At 46.2% G+C, this 19,288-nt stretch overlaps 1 protein-coding gene across 3 annotated transcripts in view; it reads right to left on the bottom strand.

Annotated features, from left to right (window-relative positions):
- Window positions 1-19,288, bottom strand: part of SYMPK (symplekin scaffold protein) — a 37,533-nt gene that overhangs the window by 14,646 nt on the left and 3,599 nt on the right. For 2 of the 3 annotated variants that reach the window (XM_072774217.1, XM_072774218.1), the window contains exons 2-13: window positions 18,978-19,101; window positions 18,370-18,435; window positions 16,881-16,934; window positions 16,716-16,789; window positions 14,066-14,192; window positions 12,856-13,105; window positions 10,690-10,860; window positions 9,209-9,448; window positions 5,334-5,488; window positions 2,892-3,042; window positions 1,479-1,683; window positions 10-160 (exon numbers count right to left, since the gene is read on the bottom strand). In XM_072774217.1, coding sequence (XP_072630318.1) covers window positions 10-160; window positions 1,479-1,683; window positions 2,892-3,042; window positions 5,334-5,488; window positions 9,209-9,448; window positions 10,690-10,860; window positions 12,856-13,105; window positions 14,066-14,192; window positions 16,716-16,789; window positions 16,881-16,934; window positions 18,370-18,435; window positions 18,978-19,082 — 1,749 coding nt within the window. In that variant the 5' untranslated portion in view covers window positions 19,083-19,101. Of the gene's footprint in view, window positions 1-9; window positions 161-1,478; window positions 1,684-2,891; window positions 3,043-5,333; window positions 5,489-9,208; window positions 9,449-9,855; window positions 10,034-10,689; window positions 10,861-12,855; window positions 13,106-14,065; window positions 14,193-16,715; window positions 16,790-16,880; window positions 16,935-18,369; window positions 18,436-18,977; window positions 19,102-19,288 lie in introns of those variants that run through there. The other variant, XM_072774224.1, reaches the window with a different exon arrangement.

Genomic DNA, 19,288 nt, shown 5'->3' with positions numbered 1-19,288 from the left:
GGAGCACACCTGGGCCGCCCCGCTGCAGGCCACGGCCTTCTCCGCGCGTAGGATCCGCTTCACAGCGCCTAGCTTCATAGCCTCCACTTGGGCGTCTGTGAGGGGCTTCAGCACATCGCTCAGACGGAATATTTTCTTGCGCCCACCAGCGCCCGCCAGCCTACATGAAAGAGTAGGGAAAGGGAGACGGTGACTGAAAACATCCTTTCTGGAGCCCAGACCCACTTCAGGCCATATAGAGAACCTCACCCCCCACTATACTGCTTCTCTAATTCTCTTGTGACTCAGGCATGGCAGGGAATAGGGTAATAAGAAGAGGGCCACTTTGTTTTTGTAAGTGTGTCTCAGGAAATACTTCTCTGAGGAGGCTATGTGGAAGTGCAGATCTGAATGAAGCAAGCAGACAAGACAGACAAATATCAGGGGAACAGGAAGTGCAAAGGCCTTCCAGTAGGGACCTGCCTGGCTGTTCAAGGAGAACCAAGGGCCCATGTGACTGGAGGAGGGAGTGAGGGGAATGGAGAGCTCAGAGTTCAGGATCAGGCCCAGACAGCAGGTCTTGGTTGGGGAGGGGCAGGGACTGGCAGGAGTTTTTGGTCTCTAAGCTGGATAATAATGAAGAGGAGGATGACAACAACCAGTAGCATGTATGTCATGTAGTACTACCGGTTGTTGTCATCCTGTATAAAGTATATAAAGCATTTAGCATATAGGAATCATGCTAAATATTTTACATCAAATTCACTTTCAACCTCAAGGATTATCTTTTTTTTTTTAAAGGAAAATTTTATTTATTTATTTTTAGATTTTATTTATTTAGTCATGAGAGACTGAGAGAGGCAGAGACACAGGCAAAGGAAGAAACAGGCTCCATGCAGGGAGCCCGATGTGGGACTCGATCCCGGCACTCTAGGATCATGCCCTGAGCCGAAGGCAGGTGCTAAACTGCTAAGCCACCCAGGGATCCCCATGGATTATCTAATTTTATTACCTATCACTATGAACTCATTTAATTCTCCCTTGATCCGTAGAGATACCATCATCCCAACTTTAAACATAAATAAGGAGGTATTTTTATGGAAAAGAAAATGACAAGGTTTCGTGGTATGGCATTGACTCGGGAATCAGACAGATCCTCATCTGGCCCTACCTGTTTATCTGTTTGTCAGTCTGTCTTTAACACATGCACACACACATGCACTTAGTGTACACACTAAAACCCAGGCCCTGGGATCCCTGGGTGGTGCAGCGGTTTAGCGCCGGTCTTTGGCCCAGGGCGCGATCCTGGAGACCCGGGATCGAATCCCACATCGGGCTCCCGGTGCATGGAGCCTGCTTCTCCCTCTGCCTGTGTCTCTGCCTCTCTCTCTCTCTCTCTGTGACTATCATAAATAAATAAAAATTAAAAAAAAAAAATAAAAAAATAAATAAATAAATAAAACCCAGGCCCTCAGTCCTGCACCTGCCAGGGAACTCACCGGGGCTGCGTGACAGGTATGATAGGCTCTGGCCTCCTCTTGGCCTGGGGCGCCTCCTCCTCCAGAGTAGACATGGAACTCAGGGAGCCCACCACGGAGATGGCCTGGCCTTGGGCTGACAGGCGCCGCTTGATCAGGACGCTCTCTGGCTTCACCACCTTCTCCTCTTTGGGTTCCTCTTTGCACTGTTTGGTCTGTTCCACACCTGAGGGGGAGGTAGCAAACGGGCTCCAGGAATGTTCTACCCCTCTGCTCCCATCCAGGGACCTCCTGTGTGCTAGGTTCTAGTCTAAGCCTTATACACACAAAGCTCATTTAAGTCTGCAAATCACCATTCTGAAACAGGCATACTTTTTATCCTCATTTTGCATACAACCAGGGCTCAAACTAGAAATGCCATTTACTGTGGGCGGGAGTATCAAACAGCACAGCCATGGTGGAACACTGATGAGCAGTTTCTAGTAGCACTGAGCATACCCTAACCTATGACCCAACAATCTCACTCCTTGGTATATACTCAAGATAAAGGAGGGCACATGTACACCAAAACTTGTATACACCAACTATACTCAAACAAACAAAAAATCCCAACAACCCCCCACCCCCACCCCACAGCCCAAACAAATCCCAAAAAACACTTATACACAAACACTTGTACAGCTTCATTCACAACAGTCAAAAGCTGGACACGAACCACAGGTCAATCAACAGGAGAGTGGATAAACAAACAATGGCCTATTTGCATGAGGAAACACTATTGAGCAATACAAAATAAACCACTGGTTCACATGACAACATGCAGGCATCTCAAAAACCTATGCCGAGCAAAAGAAGCCAGACTCTCTATGATCCCATTTATATGAAGTTCAGGAAAAATTAATCTAGGGAGACAGAAAGCAGAAAAGTGATTATCTCAGGAGGTGGGATGCTCTAAGTGCTGACTGGATAGGAGTAAGAAGGAATGTTCTGGAAAGATGGAAGTGATCTGTATCTCCATCTGGGTGGTGGCTATGTGGGAGTGTTCATTTTACGAAAATTCACTAAGATGTACAGTGAAGAGCTGTGTTTCTCTGTATGTAATTTATACTACACTAGTATTGTTAACATAGGCAAACACCTGAGTCACAGAGAGGTTCAGTTAACTTGACCAAAGTCACACACTTATTAAGTGGCTGAGGTAGTCTGGTTCAACTGAGACCTCAAATCCAGGCCTGCTGGATTCAAAGCCCAGAGCCTGAAAATCGTAAGCACTCAATATATCTAAGGGACCGGAATTATTTACACCTACCATCTCATGTGAGTTTCATTTGTACCACCATGAGGAGGTAAGGTAGCACCATGCCCTTCCAGTAAGGAGAACCCAGCACTCACTGTGCGAACCCCTGGCCCAGGTCAGCTCCACATGACACTCACCTGGCCCTAGTCCTGCAGCTGTCATCTGTGTGGCCATGAGCCGAGCCAGGTGCTTGATCTGGGCTTCAGTGCCTGCGGACTCCACTGGTGTATAGATGGCTTGGAAGGAGGCGGGCATGGCTTCGGGCAGGTACACCATGCTGATGAGTACCTGCAGGATGCCCAGGGAGAGGAGCCTTTCCTTACTCATGGACTCCACAAGGATCTGTTCCCCACCCAGGCCAAGGCTGGGGAAATGGCAGAGACTACGAAAGTCCTGGGCCTGCTCCTGTGGGGCTCAGATTTCTGGGGAAGTCAGAGAGAAAACAAGCAGTGTGGTGCACCAGGAAGGAAAGTAAAGGATGCCACAAGATGCTTCAGGAGGGCTGAGGCAGCTTTGGCTCTCCGGGGAAGCAGCACCGAGGCTGAGAACGGAGAGGAGGGCCAGTTTCAGACTGGCACAGGGTGATGCCTCACAGTGGGAGCGGGCTATGGATTCCAGGCATTAGAGCAGCATGGGGGAAGGCTGAGCAGCTGTGACACCCTACCCAGAGACTGCAAGTTCAGTTAAGAATGTCCTATGAACCAGAAACTGACTAAAAAAAAAAAAAAAAAGGTATCCTAACAAGAGACCATCCAGTTTTGTCAGGAATTGGTAACTAAAGGTCACTTCGAACTCCCTGCATCCCTCCCAAGGTATAAATATATATCTGAAATAAGAAACTAATTAGAACAGGGAGAATGAAATCACTACAAATCAAAATGTGCGGGATGCAGCTAAAATGGTTCTTAGACGGAAAATCAGATCCGTAAATGCTTATACTGGAAAAGACAACCAAAAACTATTAAGCCAAGCATTTAACTTAAAATTCTGGGGTAAAATATCCAAAGAGAGCAGCAGGAAAGAATAAAGACAACAGAAATAAAACAGAAGAGGTTACAAAGAGTATCATCAAAACTTCAGAGCCAGTTCTTTGAAATGACCAAACACAAACAAATTGATGGCGAGATTGAACAACAAAAAAAGGTGCTAAGGACACAATATTAAGGACAAAGGAGCTGCACACTACTACAGAGACAGCAGGCATGATAAAACTAAAAGAATCCTGTTAAGAACTTTAGGCGAATAATTTGAAAACAGCGTGATGAGGACAGACAAGATACAAAGAGTTAATGGAAGCATCATCAAAGAGGGCCTAAGGCAAGCTGCATCCAAATTTTATCTGGAAGGAAAGAGAGAGCCACAGCAGGGTTGGAAGGGGAGCGTCACAACCTATACTTTAGGAAGATGCCTCTGGCTGCCACAGGGAGAGTGGAAGCCAGAGCCAGGGAGCAGGCAGGGGCCCTGGGGGATGGAGAAGATAGGAGGGACTGGTGGGAGGCAAAGAGTTCAACTCCCAGGTTTGAGTTGGGACCTGAGACACTAGTATGCCAAGAACAGAGAGGGCCATGGGCCTGCAGAGAGGCATGGGTAGAAACTCCAAACATTCAGTTCTGACATAATGAGTCTGTGGTGCCTGTGGAACTTCCAAGGAGGAATGATGCAGGGGGCAGACACATTTCCAGACCTGGAGCTCTCACCAAAGAGATCTGAATGGGGTAGAAAACTCCTTTCTGGGGATCCCTGGGTGGCGCAGCAGTTTAGCACCTGCCTTTGGCCCAGGGCACGATCCTGGGGACCCGGGATCGAATCCCACGTCAGGCTGCCGGTGCACGGAGCCTGCTTCTCCCTCTGCCTATGTCTCTGCCTCTCTCTCTCTCTCTCTCTCTCTCTCTCTGTGACTATCATAAATAAATAAATTAATTTAAAAAAAAAAAAAAGAAAACTCCTTTTACCCTGGCAACAAAATTCCTGACACTTCATTCACCTGACAACTAAGCACTGTGGAGCCTCTAGGCAGAGAGAAGGGAGGGCTACGGGAGACTGCTGTTGAACATGGGAAGAGACATTGTCCATGAGCACCCAATGCAAAGGTCTGGGTGCTGCTATAGTGTGAGGACTGACGTGAGACCACCCTCCCTGCTGTCCCCACCATCAACTCAAACCAGCAGTTCTTTCACTGTAGAGCTGGCTATCTTTGAGAATCTAAGGAAAACACTGGCCATCCTGTCCCACCAATGCCAATCCCACACCACTTAGAAAACAAGTCATGGGATTTGCTCTCCACTTAATATATTGTCCCTTCAAAGGAGGGGGCAGGTGTGGGTTCAGATGGGACTCAGATTATCCAAAGAGGGACTCCCAGGGGATGGTGACAAGTGATCTCCAGGAAAGATCAGGGAAAAGGTCCATCCAACACTGAGAGGGCCCACTGGACCACACCCTCCTAACACAAACAACAGAGAGGTGCTCTGGGACCAATGTCATCTGGAGGAGGTGGGCAGTATGGAGTGGAAGGGCAGCAAAAGGACTAGAAATCCTTCCTCCCTGCCCTGTGGGAAACAGCCCCCTTCCCTCCTTACCAGATTGGCCACATTGTCAGGCGTCAGCAAGGGCTGCAGGAACTCGGCTGTGATGTCTGTGTCTGACTGGCCTGAGATCTGGGCTGAGGCCTTTGAGGTTCCTGACGGGCCTGGCTCCAAGTCCTTGTCCTCATCATCTTCCCCCAGGTTGGGCTCTGGGAGAGGGAAGGAGACAAGATGCTGGTGCCAGAGTGAGTAATATGCCCTTTCCCCTCCAGGGGAGCCCAGGGAGTCCCTGCCCCCCCCAGGGGGCCTCAGCAAGCAGGAGTGCAGTGAGCAAAGACCTGGGCCACAGCCGTGCTCTGCCATCAAAGCATTGTGTGACCCTGGGGAATGACCTGCCTCTCCAGGCTTTGCTTTTCTCATCTGGGAAATGGAAATAAGCCATACCAGCCTCGCTGCTCAAACTAAACTCCAAGAAGATGAAAAGGTTACCTAACAATTTCACTAAGCTTTATTGCTGAAAAACCTCTATCTTTGAAATACTGCTCAACCTCACCAGGAATCAGGAAAATGTAAAGACAACCCAGTAAGCCCACGGGATTGACAAAAAAATTAATAGACTGGTAGTGACAATTGTTAGTAGGGGTATAGACTATGGAAATATAACTGGTATGGCCTTCTGGAAGTGTAATTTGACCATAGTGCAAACTTTTAAATGTGCACACCTTTTTGACAACTTCTAGATAAACACTAAACACTCCACTCATAAATATACATCAAAGGTATAATATACAGAGAAAAAGCTTTACGTACAAAGATGTTTCTTGAAGCTGGAATGTTTAATAGGGTGATAATTTAAGTAGATAACGGCAAAAATATGATCTAATGTTATAAATTTTTTTTAAGATTTTATTTATTTATTCATCAGAGACAGAGAGAGAGAGAGAGAGAGAGAGAGGCAGAGACACAGGCGGATGGAGAAGCAGGCTCCATGCAGGGAGCCTGACGTGGGACTCGATCCTGGGTCTCCAGGATCAGGCCCTGGGCTGAGGGTGGCGCTAAACTCTGAGCCATCCGGGCTGCCCAAAATTTTTTTTTTTTTAAAGTAGGCTCCATGCCCAGCTTGGAGGGCATGAAGTAGAGCTTCAACTCACAGCCCCATTATCAAGAGTCTCATGCTCTACTGACTAAGCCAGTCAGGCGCCGTTGTTATACAGTCTCTTAAAAAAAAAAATTGCAGTGCATGTAATAAAAACTTGATACCCAGCATCAACCAAGACCAAGGGCATATATAATTCAGTTACAAAAGGTTGAACAGAATGGGCACTTCACAGACACCCAAATGACTAATAAATGTAAAGTGATGTGCAGCCTGACTCCAACATGTACAAGAAAATGAATTTAAACTTAGGATACTGTTTATACCCAGAGGGTTTATGGAACATCCAGGACTGGTAAGAATGGGGTAACTGGCATTCACACACCTCTGGGGTTATATACAGTGGTGTGGCTTTTTTTTTTTTGCAAAACAGTTTGGCAATGGCTATCAAGAATTTCTATGTACCCAGTAGCAATGGGCACATCCGGTGCTCAGATCTTGGTTTCTGAAACTACTTCATCCTTAAAAGCAACCAGGGCTGGGGCACCTGGGTTGCTCAGTGGTTGAGTATCTGCCTTTGGCTCAGGGCATGATCCCAGGGTCCTGGGATCAAGTCCTGTATCAGACTCCCCGCAGGCTTCCTGCTTCTTCCTCTGCCTGTGTCTCCTGTGTCTCTGCCTCTCTTTCTGTGTCTCTCATGAATAAATAAAATCTTAAAAAAAATAAAAATAATTAATAAATAAATAAATAAATAAATAAATAAATAAATAAATGCAACCAGGGCTCCTTAGAGAAAAGGCTGATTCCAAGACTGGAGTAAGAAAGTACAAGATGAGTCCAGAGTATCTTGTTATGCTAGAAAATTAGAAATGCTCAAAAAAACTTACAGGACAAATCAAAGGGTCATAGCAGCCAGCTCAAAGGCTCCCCCTAGCTATACATGAGGCAATGTGAGCACCAAATGAGTAACAAGAGTAATGGAACAACCCAAAGAATAAGAATCCACAAGTCTAACTGATAATAAAGTAGAGAGAAGAAAGCTCTTCCTTACAGAATGCCAACTAATAAATGCAGAAGGAAAGCTTCTCATAATCATTAGAGCAGTAACAGATGTTAAAAACACTGGGTCACAATTTGAAGGGGATCAGGTATTTTTACACAGTATAGGTATCTCTCCCCACTTAGTATTTATGATAGGGAAAAGTGCATTTAATACTAGAGAAACCTGATAGACACTATTTTGACCAAGCAATCAAAGCTCCCATCACCAATAAGGGGACAAACTGGTATCATGTGCCCCCTTGACACCACACAGAGGCAGCAGTCAGGGCATGAGTTTGGCAGTGTTCCAGCTCCAAGTGCAGAGCCTAGATCCAGTCAGGAAGCCAGAGCAGATGAACCCACACAGAGGGACATTTTACTGAACAGTGGTCCTGGACTCTTTGCAATTGCAAGGTTATGAAGCAGAAGGCTGAGGAACTGATTAGTGAAGCTAAGGGGGAGTGATGAATGTGACTTGTGAGCCTCACTTTGTCAAAGGTATGTAGGAGCTTTCAGTACTATTCTTGTGACATGTCTGCACATTCAAAATTACTTCAGAATAGAAAGTTTAAAGAAATACAGCAATAAAATTGGTGGGCAAAAAACAGCTTTAAATGCACAAACCTTTTGCTTCACCAATCTCACTACTAGCAATCTGTCCTATAACTGGACATACACTCAAGACTCTGATACTATAGCAACCTTTACACTTAAAAAAAAAAAAAAAGGGGATCCCTGGGTGGCGCAGCGGTTTGGCGCCTGCCTTTGGCCCAGGGCGCGATCCTGGAGACCCGGGATCGAATCCCACATCAGGCTCCCGGTGCATGGAGCCTGCTTCTCCCTCTGCCTATGTCTCTGCCTCTCTCTCTCTCTCTCTCTGGGACTATCATAAATAAATAAAAATTAAAAAAAAAAAAAAAAAAAAAAAGGACACAGATGAAATGTCCATCAACAGGAGGACTGGTTAAAGTGATCTACATGCACTACAGACTATTATACCACCATAAGAGGATGCAGTAGATTCCTAAGTGCCAATATGGAAGAAGCCCTAAGGTAAGTACTAAATATATTAAGGTATGGAACACTCTGCTTTGCATGCTTAATTATGGGAGAGAGAGATCTCCACCTCACTCCTTATATAAAAATAAATTCCTTATTTTAAAAAATAATAATTAAAAAAAAACAATTCTCTCATAAATATTCTAGAAACAAGTATCAGTGATTTAGAAAGTTGTGGAGTAAGGAAGGCTGCCATGGTTGATACTATTGACAAAATAATGCAACCATTAAGAAATCATTTCAGGGGCGCCTGGGTGCTCAGTCGGTTAAGTGTCTGGCTCTTGGTTTCGGCTCAGGTCATAATATCGAGCCCTGAGTCAGGCTCTGCACTTAATGGGGAGTCTGCTTGAGATTCTCTCTTTCCATCTCCCTCTGCCCCTCTTCCAACCCTCCACGTATGCTCTCTAAAATAAATAAATCTTTAAAAAAAAGAAGAAATTACTTCAGAAAGAAAATCCAATTATAAAAAAAACAGGATATTTCTGAGAACTCTGGTACTTCTGAAAGAAAACATAAGTGTAGTACTTCATAATTACTTCCATGTATATCACACACTTCGGTGATGCTATTCTGATACCTGCTATGTCATATTTATACACTTTAATTTACAACACAATATTAACTAATACAATATAGGTCAAGTTCATAGTTTAGTGTAAATAACTGAACATCGTAAATGTAGTCAGTCCCTGACACCATCTCTTGGGACACCTGGACGAGCTCCTTAGCTCACCTAGTTTCATCTTCTTGAGTGTGGAATCCGAGTCGTCTCGGGGCCGCTTGCGGGCATCCTTGCCACTGGGCATGTTGCGGGCGATCTCTGCCTGAGGTGTGCCCAGGTCCACCAGCAGGGTGGTGATCTGGGCCTGAAACTCCAAGGAGGCTGGGTGCTTCAGAACGCTCAGCAGGTGCAGCTTCAGGTTCTTGCGCACACTGCTCACCTGAGATTTGGCCAGCGTCGGGGGCAGGTTGGCTACGAGGAAAGAAGCAGGAGCTTTGTTCTGTGGACATAGCTTATGGGGCCCTGCAGGTACTACTGCCCAAGCCCCAGCTTGGGCGGTAGCTGCAGGGTCTCCTAGAAAAGTTCCTTTGCTCTTAGGTCTAATGTGTAGCCTTCCCCGTGTATGGGCTGATGCTTAAAACCCTCAAGAGGTCTCCATCAGGATTAGTCAACCTTAGAACAAAGAAGAAGCTCACCCACCCTTTATTAAACATGAAGCCTCACCTCCCCCACATCTCTGGTCTGGAAATTCCAGCATGCCTCCCCTGGGGACAGCTATCATCACCACCTTCACCTCTGCAATGCCCCAAATGAACTGCTACAACAGTGCACCTCGTTGGTCTTGCCACCAGAATGATTTTCCAATGTCTAACAGTCACCTTGATGAACAAGCCTTCCCTGTTCCACAGAGAAAGAGGATGCCTGTATTTTCGCCTGCCCGGCATCCTTCCCTCCTTCCTCGGCCAACAATGCTTCCATTTTCCTTTGAGGGAACCACCGGGGCTCCATTCTCAGTTCAAGTGGGCAAGAGACTCAGGGCCAGTAAGAACAATGCAATCCCTTAGCAATCCCTTGTGATTGGTTCAGAGATAAGCTGCCAATGTCTTCTCAGCCAATCAGGAACAATAGGCATCAGCCTCTGGACTTTTGCTGGAATGACTGGGAAGGAAACACTCTGTCCCTTGGGGTTGCCAAGTGGATGGAATGGAAGCCTAGAGCTATCGGGGGCCATCTTTGCTACCCCAAGAAAGAGACACAGAACAGAATAAAGCCTGTAAGGAGAAAATAAGAGCCAAGAAATGGAGACAGATCTCTGATCTGCACACATTCACACCTAAACCCCGTACACTTCAGTTATCATACATGCACAAAAGACTGTAAGAAATAACCAGGTACCCATCAACACTTTGCTTATTTTGGGATACTTATCCTTCCTGCTCTTTTTTGTTGTTGTTGGGGTGAGGGAAGGCTAGAATATTTTAAAGTATTTTGCAGACGTCATGCCATTTCCTCCACACATACCTTAATATTAAAGCCAACTTCGAACCAGGTTTCTGTTCCATGCCTCCAAAAGATTCCCATCTAGCCGAAACAATGCCTCCTGCATCCAGACTAGACTGATGAACCCCTCAGGGACCCACTACCTGGCTCACGTTTTCTCAGGAAAGAACAGACTGGCCAGCGGACAAAGGGCAGGGAGGGGACCAACCTACCATGCAGGGTTTCATAGGCCTGGATCACCTCTGACATGAACATGGGCCTCTGGCGGGCGATATTGGCGAGTGAGCCCAGAGCTGTGGTCAGGTTGATGGAGGAGATGGCGGGGTGGACCATGAACTTGAGCAGCTGCTCCAAGGCCGCCTTGCCTTCCTCCCACAGCACATCTAATGAGGGACAGAAGAGTACCAGTTAGCAGGGGGTCTTTCTCCACTGAACTCTGGAGAGAGCAGTGCTGAGGCCAAGAGGAGAAAGACCTTTCTGGTTGGGAAGGGCTGGGATGGTTGGGAAGGGCTGGGAAAACAGAAAACTTAGATTGAGTCCTATGAGATGGTCCACTAATGAGTATAAATATTTAGGGGTGTTTGGCTGGCTCAGTAGGAAGAGTATGCGAAGCCTAATCTTAGGGATTAGTCATGAGTTCAAGCCCCACATTGGGTGTGGTGGAGCTTATTTAAAAAAAAAAAGTATAAAATATAGAGATGATGCTCAAAGCATGGGATTCCAATGTAAAGACTAAAAATGATTTTAAATATCGAACTATAGGAATCTGATCATCCGAATGATGTTGAGGTGAAACTCTGAATACAAAGATATGCATACGTACACATGGACAAAGCACTCAAAGTCTTTTGTACCACCACTCCCCTTGATCTGGCCCCCAAAGGTTAATGCTTAACAACTTTGGTGGATATCTTTCTTGAGGATTTCTATGCAAAAACATACTGGATACCATGTTATTTAAAATAGCAAATAAAAAACAGGCTGAGATATGACCGCACTATGGAACACTGTAGGGCAACTGAACATGACTTTGATAAGTGAAGATGTCACTTAAGATAATACTGCTCAGTGGAAAAGGGATGCCTGGGTGGCTCAGCGGTTGAGCGTCTGCCTACAGCTCAGGGCGTGATCCTGGGATCTGTGATCGAGTCCCATATCAGGCTCCTTGCAGGGAGGGAGCCTGCTTCTCCCTCTGCCGGTGTCTCTGCCTCTCTCTGTGTCTTTCATGAATAAATAAAATCTTAAAAAAAAAAAAAAAAGATAATACTACTCAGTGGAAAAAACAATATATAAGAATAGCTAACGTTTATAGCTGACCATGACAACCATGTTGACTTACCAAATGCTCATACCTATACCACCATGTAGATGCCACAATCATGAATCCCAATTTACCAATGGAGACACAGGCTCAGGGAGAACAGGTGGCTTGCCCAAGGTTAGAGCAGGGATTCAAACATAAGCCACTCTAAACTTCTCCACAGAAAATATAAAGCAGGATCTTGTTTTTCATAATAAAAAAGCCAACAATCACAGGGTCTATGAACATATATAAAATATCCATCCCTGCATAGAAAAGGTCTGGAAAGACATATACTCTTAATGGTATTTAACTCTGGGAAGCAGAACTGGGGGGTGGTATTTTCCCTTTACACCCTTACACATACTCTGTATGTTTTGCTTGACACTTCAGTATACACATATATATGTTTATAATTTGCAACTAAGAAAACTGTTAAGGGGTGCCTAGGTAACTCTTGACTTTGGTTTGCATCATGATCTCAGGGTTGTGAGACTGAGCTCTGTCTTGGGCTCCGCACTGGGTACTGAGCCTGCTTAAGACTCTCTCTCTTCCTCTGCCCACCCCCACTTACACATGCACATGCTCTGTCTCTAAAAAAAATACTCGGAGGAGTAAAGGGGGAGGGAGAGGAAGGACAAAGAATCTCAAGCCGACTCAGCTGAACATGGAGCCTGATGGGCTCAATCGATCATAACCTGAGCCAAAACCAAGTCAGATGCTCAACTGACTGTGCCACCCAGGTGCTCTTTTTTTTTTTTTTTTTTAAAGATTTTATTTATTTATTCATGACAGAGACACAGAGAAAGAGGCAGAGACATAGGCAGAGGGAGAAACAGGCTCCATGCAGGAAGCCTGATATGGGACTGGATCCTGGTACTCCAGGATCACGCCCTGGGCCAAAGGTAGATGCCCAACCGCTGAGCCACCCAGGTGTCCCCCTAGGTGCCCTCTTAATCAATGTCTTATATATACTGTCTTCAGAAATGAAAAACCAAGAAAGGAAAGGGAGAGGAGGGGGAGGAAGTTAGCATAGTTAGTGACTGACAAATGGGACGAGTTGATGAGTGGCACTCACTGTACTGGATATAGGGGTGGTCACGAGGGATGCGGTCTAGGCTGATGTCATGCTCCTGGCGTCGGGGCACTTCTGAGTCAGCCATGCGGGGTGACAAGGTGACAATGAGGCCTTCCACAAACTTGATGGCGTGGGTGCGGATGCCGTCATTGTCAGAATCCAGCAGCAGAATGATGTCCCCAGCCATGGCAGACACCATGTCCCAGCAGGCCTCTTGGAGCTCACTGATGACTCGTGACTTTACCATCCACTGTGAGGGAGCCAAGGAGGAATGGAGACAGAGAGAAGGGGACAAGACATCAATGGCCAACTCTATCACTACGCAGAAGACCCATAATACTGATGAATAAATTCATTTGGGAAACATGTACTGAGCTACAACTCTGCCTGAAGCCCTATGCTAGATGATACTCGGGACAAGACCCAGGGGTAAGCAAGACAGGTCTGGTTCTGCCTTTACGAGGTTCACAGACAGTGACAATCCAGAGTGAAGAAGCTCAGATCTTAAGACAAAGGAATAACAATACTGACGTCACAACATGGTGGCAGGGATTAAAAGGATTCATTTCATTAATGCTAATGAACACCATACCACAGTGTGTGCTTTTCGGTATAGTACTCACTACAGTGCAATACTGAAGCTTCTTTTTTTTTTTTTTTTTTTTTTTTTTTTTTTTTTTTTAATACTGAAGCTTCTATGCTTCTTTGATAAGCATCTGCCTCTGTCACTGGGCTGTGAGCACCTACAAAGGTAGGACCCAGCACATCTGAGACACAAAGGAAGTATTTGGGGAATGGATAAATGGATGGAAGGATAGATTAATGGCAATTCCCTGACCATCAGGATATTAGATCCCTTTGTTGTCTGTTCCCAAAGATCAATAGCACATTTTGCCCATAAAGAATTTGATCTGTCCCTGGTTTAACAGACTTGTCCCCATATAACTGAAAAGGCTGTAAGTAAGATCTGTCAGGGGCGCCTGGGTGGCTCAATGGGTTAAGCATCAGCTCAGATCATGATCTCAGGGTCCTGGGGTAGAGCCCTACATTGGGCTCCCTGCTAAGCGGGGAGTCTTCTTCTCCCTCTCCCTCCCTTGCCCTCCACTTGTGCTCCACATGTGCATGCTCTCTCTCAATAAATAAAATCTACAATCTTAAAAAAAAGAGACCTGTCAGACTGGGATACCCCCAGGTGGGAGGGACTGCTTACCTGTAGGGCCACCTTGTAGAGCTGGGTCATGGTGAGGATGGCCTTCTTCACCACATTCACATTCTCATCCCTCAAGAGCATGTTGAGGTTTGCAATCAGTTTCAGCAGTAACTCAATGTCTCGTTTGCTGGGGGAATAGAGAAAAAAGGCCAAGGTCAAGGTGGTCTTTGGATATGTGACGGGAGCTTGCGGTCCACAAGGAAAGGGAAATCGGGGTCAGTGTGTCAGGAGATGAGTGGAGGTGGGCAGGGTCAGGGACAGCATCTGTCTCGTTGGTCAGCACATCCAGAAACTGAGAATGCTTGGCACTTTCACAGCCACCCATGAAGCCTCTCTCGAGTTTGTCCTGCAATGCCCACTTTCACTCCAGTAGGGTCCTGCTATTCACATCAGGGGCAGGACTGCCAGCCAATTGTGTGAATGCAGACAAACCCACTGTCTCATTTAGGAGAGTACTTCCCTTGTAGCTTGCTGTGAACACTGAATCAATACTTGTAAAGTACTTGGAATGGTACAAAAAGCATTCATAAATATTAGCTGTCATCACCTTCAAGCACTTTGCTTTATGCAATTCTGAGTTTTGTTCGCTCGTTTACTTCAGTCTGAGGGCTCTGCAAGTGGGGGACCCTTTCTAGTCATATGAGCAGAGTCTCAATTTTTTGTTGCAGAATGAAATACATATTTGTTCAATGAATAAAAAAATTCAAGAAGTCCACACCTAGAACTCAGATCATGAATGTAATTTTTACAACAGTCTACAATCTGAAGTTAAATACTAAGCTGATCAGCCAAAAAAATGAAACTCGAGGCAGCTGGGTGGCTCAGTCGGTTAAGTGACTGATCCTGGATTTCAGCTCAGGTCATCTCAGGATCACGGAACTGAGTCCAGAGTCAGGCTCTGCACTTAGCAAGGAATCTGCTTGAGATTCTCTTCCTTCCTCTCCCTCTGCCCCTCCTCCTGCTTGTGTGCATGTGCTTTCTCAAATAAATAAATCTTAAGAAAAAAAAAAAAAAAGAACCTTAACTGCCAGCTACATGAAGTCAGAAACAATATCTGTATTTACTCACTGTTGTCTTCCTAAGCCTGACATAAATGCCTGGCACATACCTGTTGAACATTTTATTTTATTTTCAAACTCAGAAAATTTATCACAAATTCTCCCAGTTAAAGGTGGAGATTACAAATTGTGGCAATGGCATTACAGATATGGGTCAAAATCCCAGCCCTGCCACATACTGGCTGTGTGGCCTTAAGAATCTCACTTCGCCTCTCTGAATCACAGTGCTGTCTTTAGATAAACGGGTCACATAACTAACCCATGGTGTTATTTTTTAAGATTGAAGTATGTAACAAACTAGGTGAAGCATTTAGTACAGTGCCTGACAAAGAGAAAACAAAATATTTTACTTTCTCTGAGTCACAAAACATCCAAAAAATGTTGAATGAACAAATGACTCAGCTTGAACAGGTCACTTTATCATTCTGAGCCTCAGTTTCTCCTTCCTTAAAAGGAGAGCAAACCCTCCATTCCCAAGGCTGCTGTGAAGATTACAGGTGAAAACAGAGGAAGGGATTTAACACAGCACATGGCAGAGTAAGCTTTCCATGTGGTCACTACTATCGTTAAAATTTTTGTTCAACAAATATGTGTTAAGTTGCTCCTGTGTGCCAACACCATTCTGGTGTGGGGATATGGTGGTCTATGATATGGAGAAGGCCTGTTCTCGTGGAGCGGACATTTTTGTGAGGAAGGGAAGCATCAAGGTAATCTCAACTAGTGAGAACACTGGAAAGAATAGTGCAAAGCCAGGAAAAGCTTGCTGAGGAAGACCAGAGTGAAGTGAAGGAGTGAGCCAGGTGGCTCCCTGGGGTGAGCATCCCTTGAGCGGGTACAGAAAGCTGAGAGAACAGTGTTTTTGGAGGAGGAAGAGGGAGGACGGAGGATGTAAGTGAAGATCAGGGAGGGCACCAGAGGATGAGGTGACAGTGAGGATGAGTCTGGGTTTCAAACTAAGTGAGACAGTGGGCCAGTGGAATTGAGTGCAGAGATGATTCACATTTTAGTAGGCTTACTCCGGCTACTGTGAGAGGAAGTAGGGCATGGGTCTGCTATTTCCTTTGGGGAGGATAAAAATGTTTTGGAACTAGATGGGTGAATGTGCTAAATGCCACTGAATTGTTCATTTAAAAATAGTTAATTCTGTGTTATGTGCATTTCTCTTCAATTAAATAGAAGAGAGAGGGTTAGGTAAGCAGAGGAAGCAGATGGAAGGCCACTGGAGCCATCTAGGTGGGAGGTAATGGTGGCCTGGAGCACCTTAACAGCCAAGGAAGTGGTTGAAAAATGGTCAGATGCTGTTTAAATTTAGAAGGTAGAGCCAACAGTCCTTACTGAGGACATAGATATGAGGACGTCCTCAGTAAGAACTGTATGGACTGATATGAAGTAAGGACTGATATGAAGTGTGGGGGAACTAGAGGAATCACGAATGATTCCAAGATTTCGACCTTATTAGATATTTGCTGAGCAATCAGTGTGCATGGGAGAGAAAATGGGTCCGAGAAGCAGAGGGCAGGGCCAGGAGGGGAGCTGAAGAGGCTGTCTCCACCAGGAGCACTCCCAGGGGCTCCCTTTGAGCCACCCCGTACCATGCCTCCTCGATGAAGCCGATGACAAATTTGCGCACTTCGATCGACTTGTCCGCTTGGAAAGCGATGATCTCCTGCCAACATCAGGAAGGCGGGTCAGGACTGCACCAGGATCCATCCCGTTACCCCTATACTCACACCCTCTCTCCCTCATTGGTCACTCACGTCCAGAAAGTTGTCCAGCAGTGTAGGATCTTTGTTGATGATCAGTTCCTGGACCTGGAAGGACACTGGGGATGAGGAGGAGAGCCACACATATAAAACCAGGCTCCAATCAGTACAGATAGGAGCATGTAGGAAAAAACAGCATAGAGGTAGGCAGCAGAGAAATTCAGTTCAAATCCTGGCTTTGCCACTCCCAACCATGGTCCTGGCAAGTGGCTTGCCCTGAGTTTGTCTGCTCTTCTATAAAATGGGGGATCTTAAACACTAACTCATGGGGCTCTTGTGAGGCTTTAATAAGAAGACCCTATAAGGTGCAGGGCCCTAACGGTAGTGAGCACATGATACACCAGGGGGCTAAAGAAGAGGGAAATGCTGTACGAATTCCTTCCTGAGACTCATCCATCAATTCTCTCCACTCTCCTTCTGTTTCTATTCCCCATTCACACTGCCGCAATTCAGCAGGCATTTCATGACAGAGAGAACCCATCTCCTGATGTCCTTGGACTTGCCAGGCTCTTTGGAATAAACTCTTCCAACAGATGTCCTCAGAGAAGCCTGGTGCCAGCACATGCCCAGCTCCTACTGCTGAGAGGTCAGGTCAGCTACCCAAGGCCACACGATGAGCAAGGAGCAGAACTAGGGTTCTCACCCAGGCAATCTGACCTCTGAATTGCACCTGCCTCCTGGTCTGAACCATACCTGGCCCCTCCCCTCTAAGTCTTCCTATCTTCTTTTGCCTTTGCATAAGCTCCTCTCAAGACACTCTCCCTTTCTCACTTAGCCTGCTTTTCTCCTTATTCTCCAGCTCTTCCAGAAAGCCCTTCCCTGACTCCCCAGCTCTAGGCTGGGTCAGCAGTCCCCTCGAGACTCCCACAGCAAAACTGGGTTCCTCCATCCCAGCCCTGTCCACTTTGTTCCCACTGTGTGGTAACCTGCATGTCTTTCCCACTAGACAGAAACCTGGCAGAGAGAAAATATAAGGATGAAGAGTATAGGATTTGGAGCTGGAATCCAGCATTCAAGTCCTAGTTCAACTAGCTTCTGGCATACTGACCTAAGGCTCATTATTCTAAGTTCTGAGACTCTGCTGCTTTCTGTAGAAATTGGGCACCAAATTACCCTGCTTCACAGAGCTTTTGTGAGAATTATTATTTTTATTTTTTTAAGATTTTATTTATTTATTCATGAGAGACACACAGAGGCAGAGACAAAGGCAGAAGGAGAAGCAGGCTCTCCGCAGGAAGCCTGATGTGGGACTCATCCCCAGACCCTGAGATTATGACCTGAGCCAAAGGGAGACACTCAATCACTGAGCCACTCAGGTGCCCCACTTTTGTGAGAATTAAATGACAGCATGCTTGTATGGCACCGGACACCACAGTAAGCATATCTTAAATGTGGACACTAGTGTTATAGCAATATCTTCTTTTTCACATGTTCCCACCCCTACCCTTGTGTTGCTTAGCCCAGCATCACCCCATCTCCTCACCTGTTTGAGTACTGTGATCTTTGAATCATTGGTAATCAGTGCTGCCTGGTTCAGGAGATCCACCACCTGGAAGGAGGGGGAGAGGCAGGTGATGGTGCTAGTTTTGCCAGCCCACCCAATTTGGCACCCTGTGGGCCCTGCAACTGAGGGCGGAATGCCCAAAGACCGGGGCTGTGCCTCCCCATCTAAGCCCTTCTCTCTCTCTCTCTCTGTATGTCTCTCATGAATAAATAAATAAAATCTTTAAAAAAGAGAGAGAGAGAGAGAGAGGCAGAGACACAGGCAAAGGGAGAAGCAGACTCCATGCAGGGAGCCCGATGTGGAACTCAATCCCAGGACTCCAGAATCACACCCTGGGCCAAAGCAGGCGCTAAACTGCCGAGCCACCCAGGGATCCCCTCTTTCTCTTTTTTTAATGATTTTATTTATTTATTCATGAGAGACACACAGAGAAAGGCAGAGACATAGGCAGAGGGAGAAGCAGGCTCCCTGTAGGGAGCCCAATGTAGGACCTGATCCCAGAACCCCAGGATCATGCCCTGAGCCAAAGACAGATGCTCAACCACTGAACCACCCAGGCATCACTAAGCCCTTCTCTCTTTGCTCACTCTTTCTGAGGTGGTCATGCCATCGATGCCCGGCCCCTCCTCCTGTGTGAAGAACTGTGATGCCACGCTCCGCCGAGTGACACTATCTCCACTGCTGCCTGCCATGGCTGTTGTCCGGTACTTCCTGGAGAAAAAGAGGATAGATCAAGCTCTGGGACCCTGTGGATAGGGTGGACCTTCACTCTGCCATCCACAAAGGTCGCAACTCTCCTTTCCATTCTGTCCTGTCCTGTGGGATCTTCTGAAGCCCCTCTCCCATCCCAGAGTCTGTCTTAGACTGTATATGTAGGGGTTATAATTTGGGAGAGACT

Source organism: Canis lupus, chromosome 1 (genome assembly GCF_048164855.1).
Source record: "Canis lupus baileyi chromosome 1, mCanLup2.hap1, whole genome shotgun sequence".
In the NCBI taxonomy this organism is placed as follows: Eukaryota; Metazoa; Chordata; class Mammalia; order Carnivora; family Canidae; genus Canis; species Canis lupus.
This window is presented reverse-complemented; position numbering and strand designations above follow the sequence as displayed.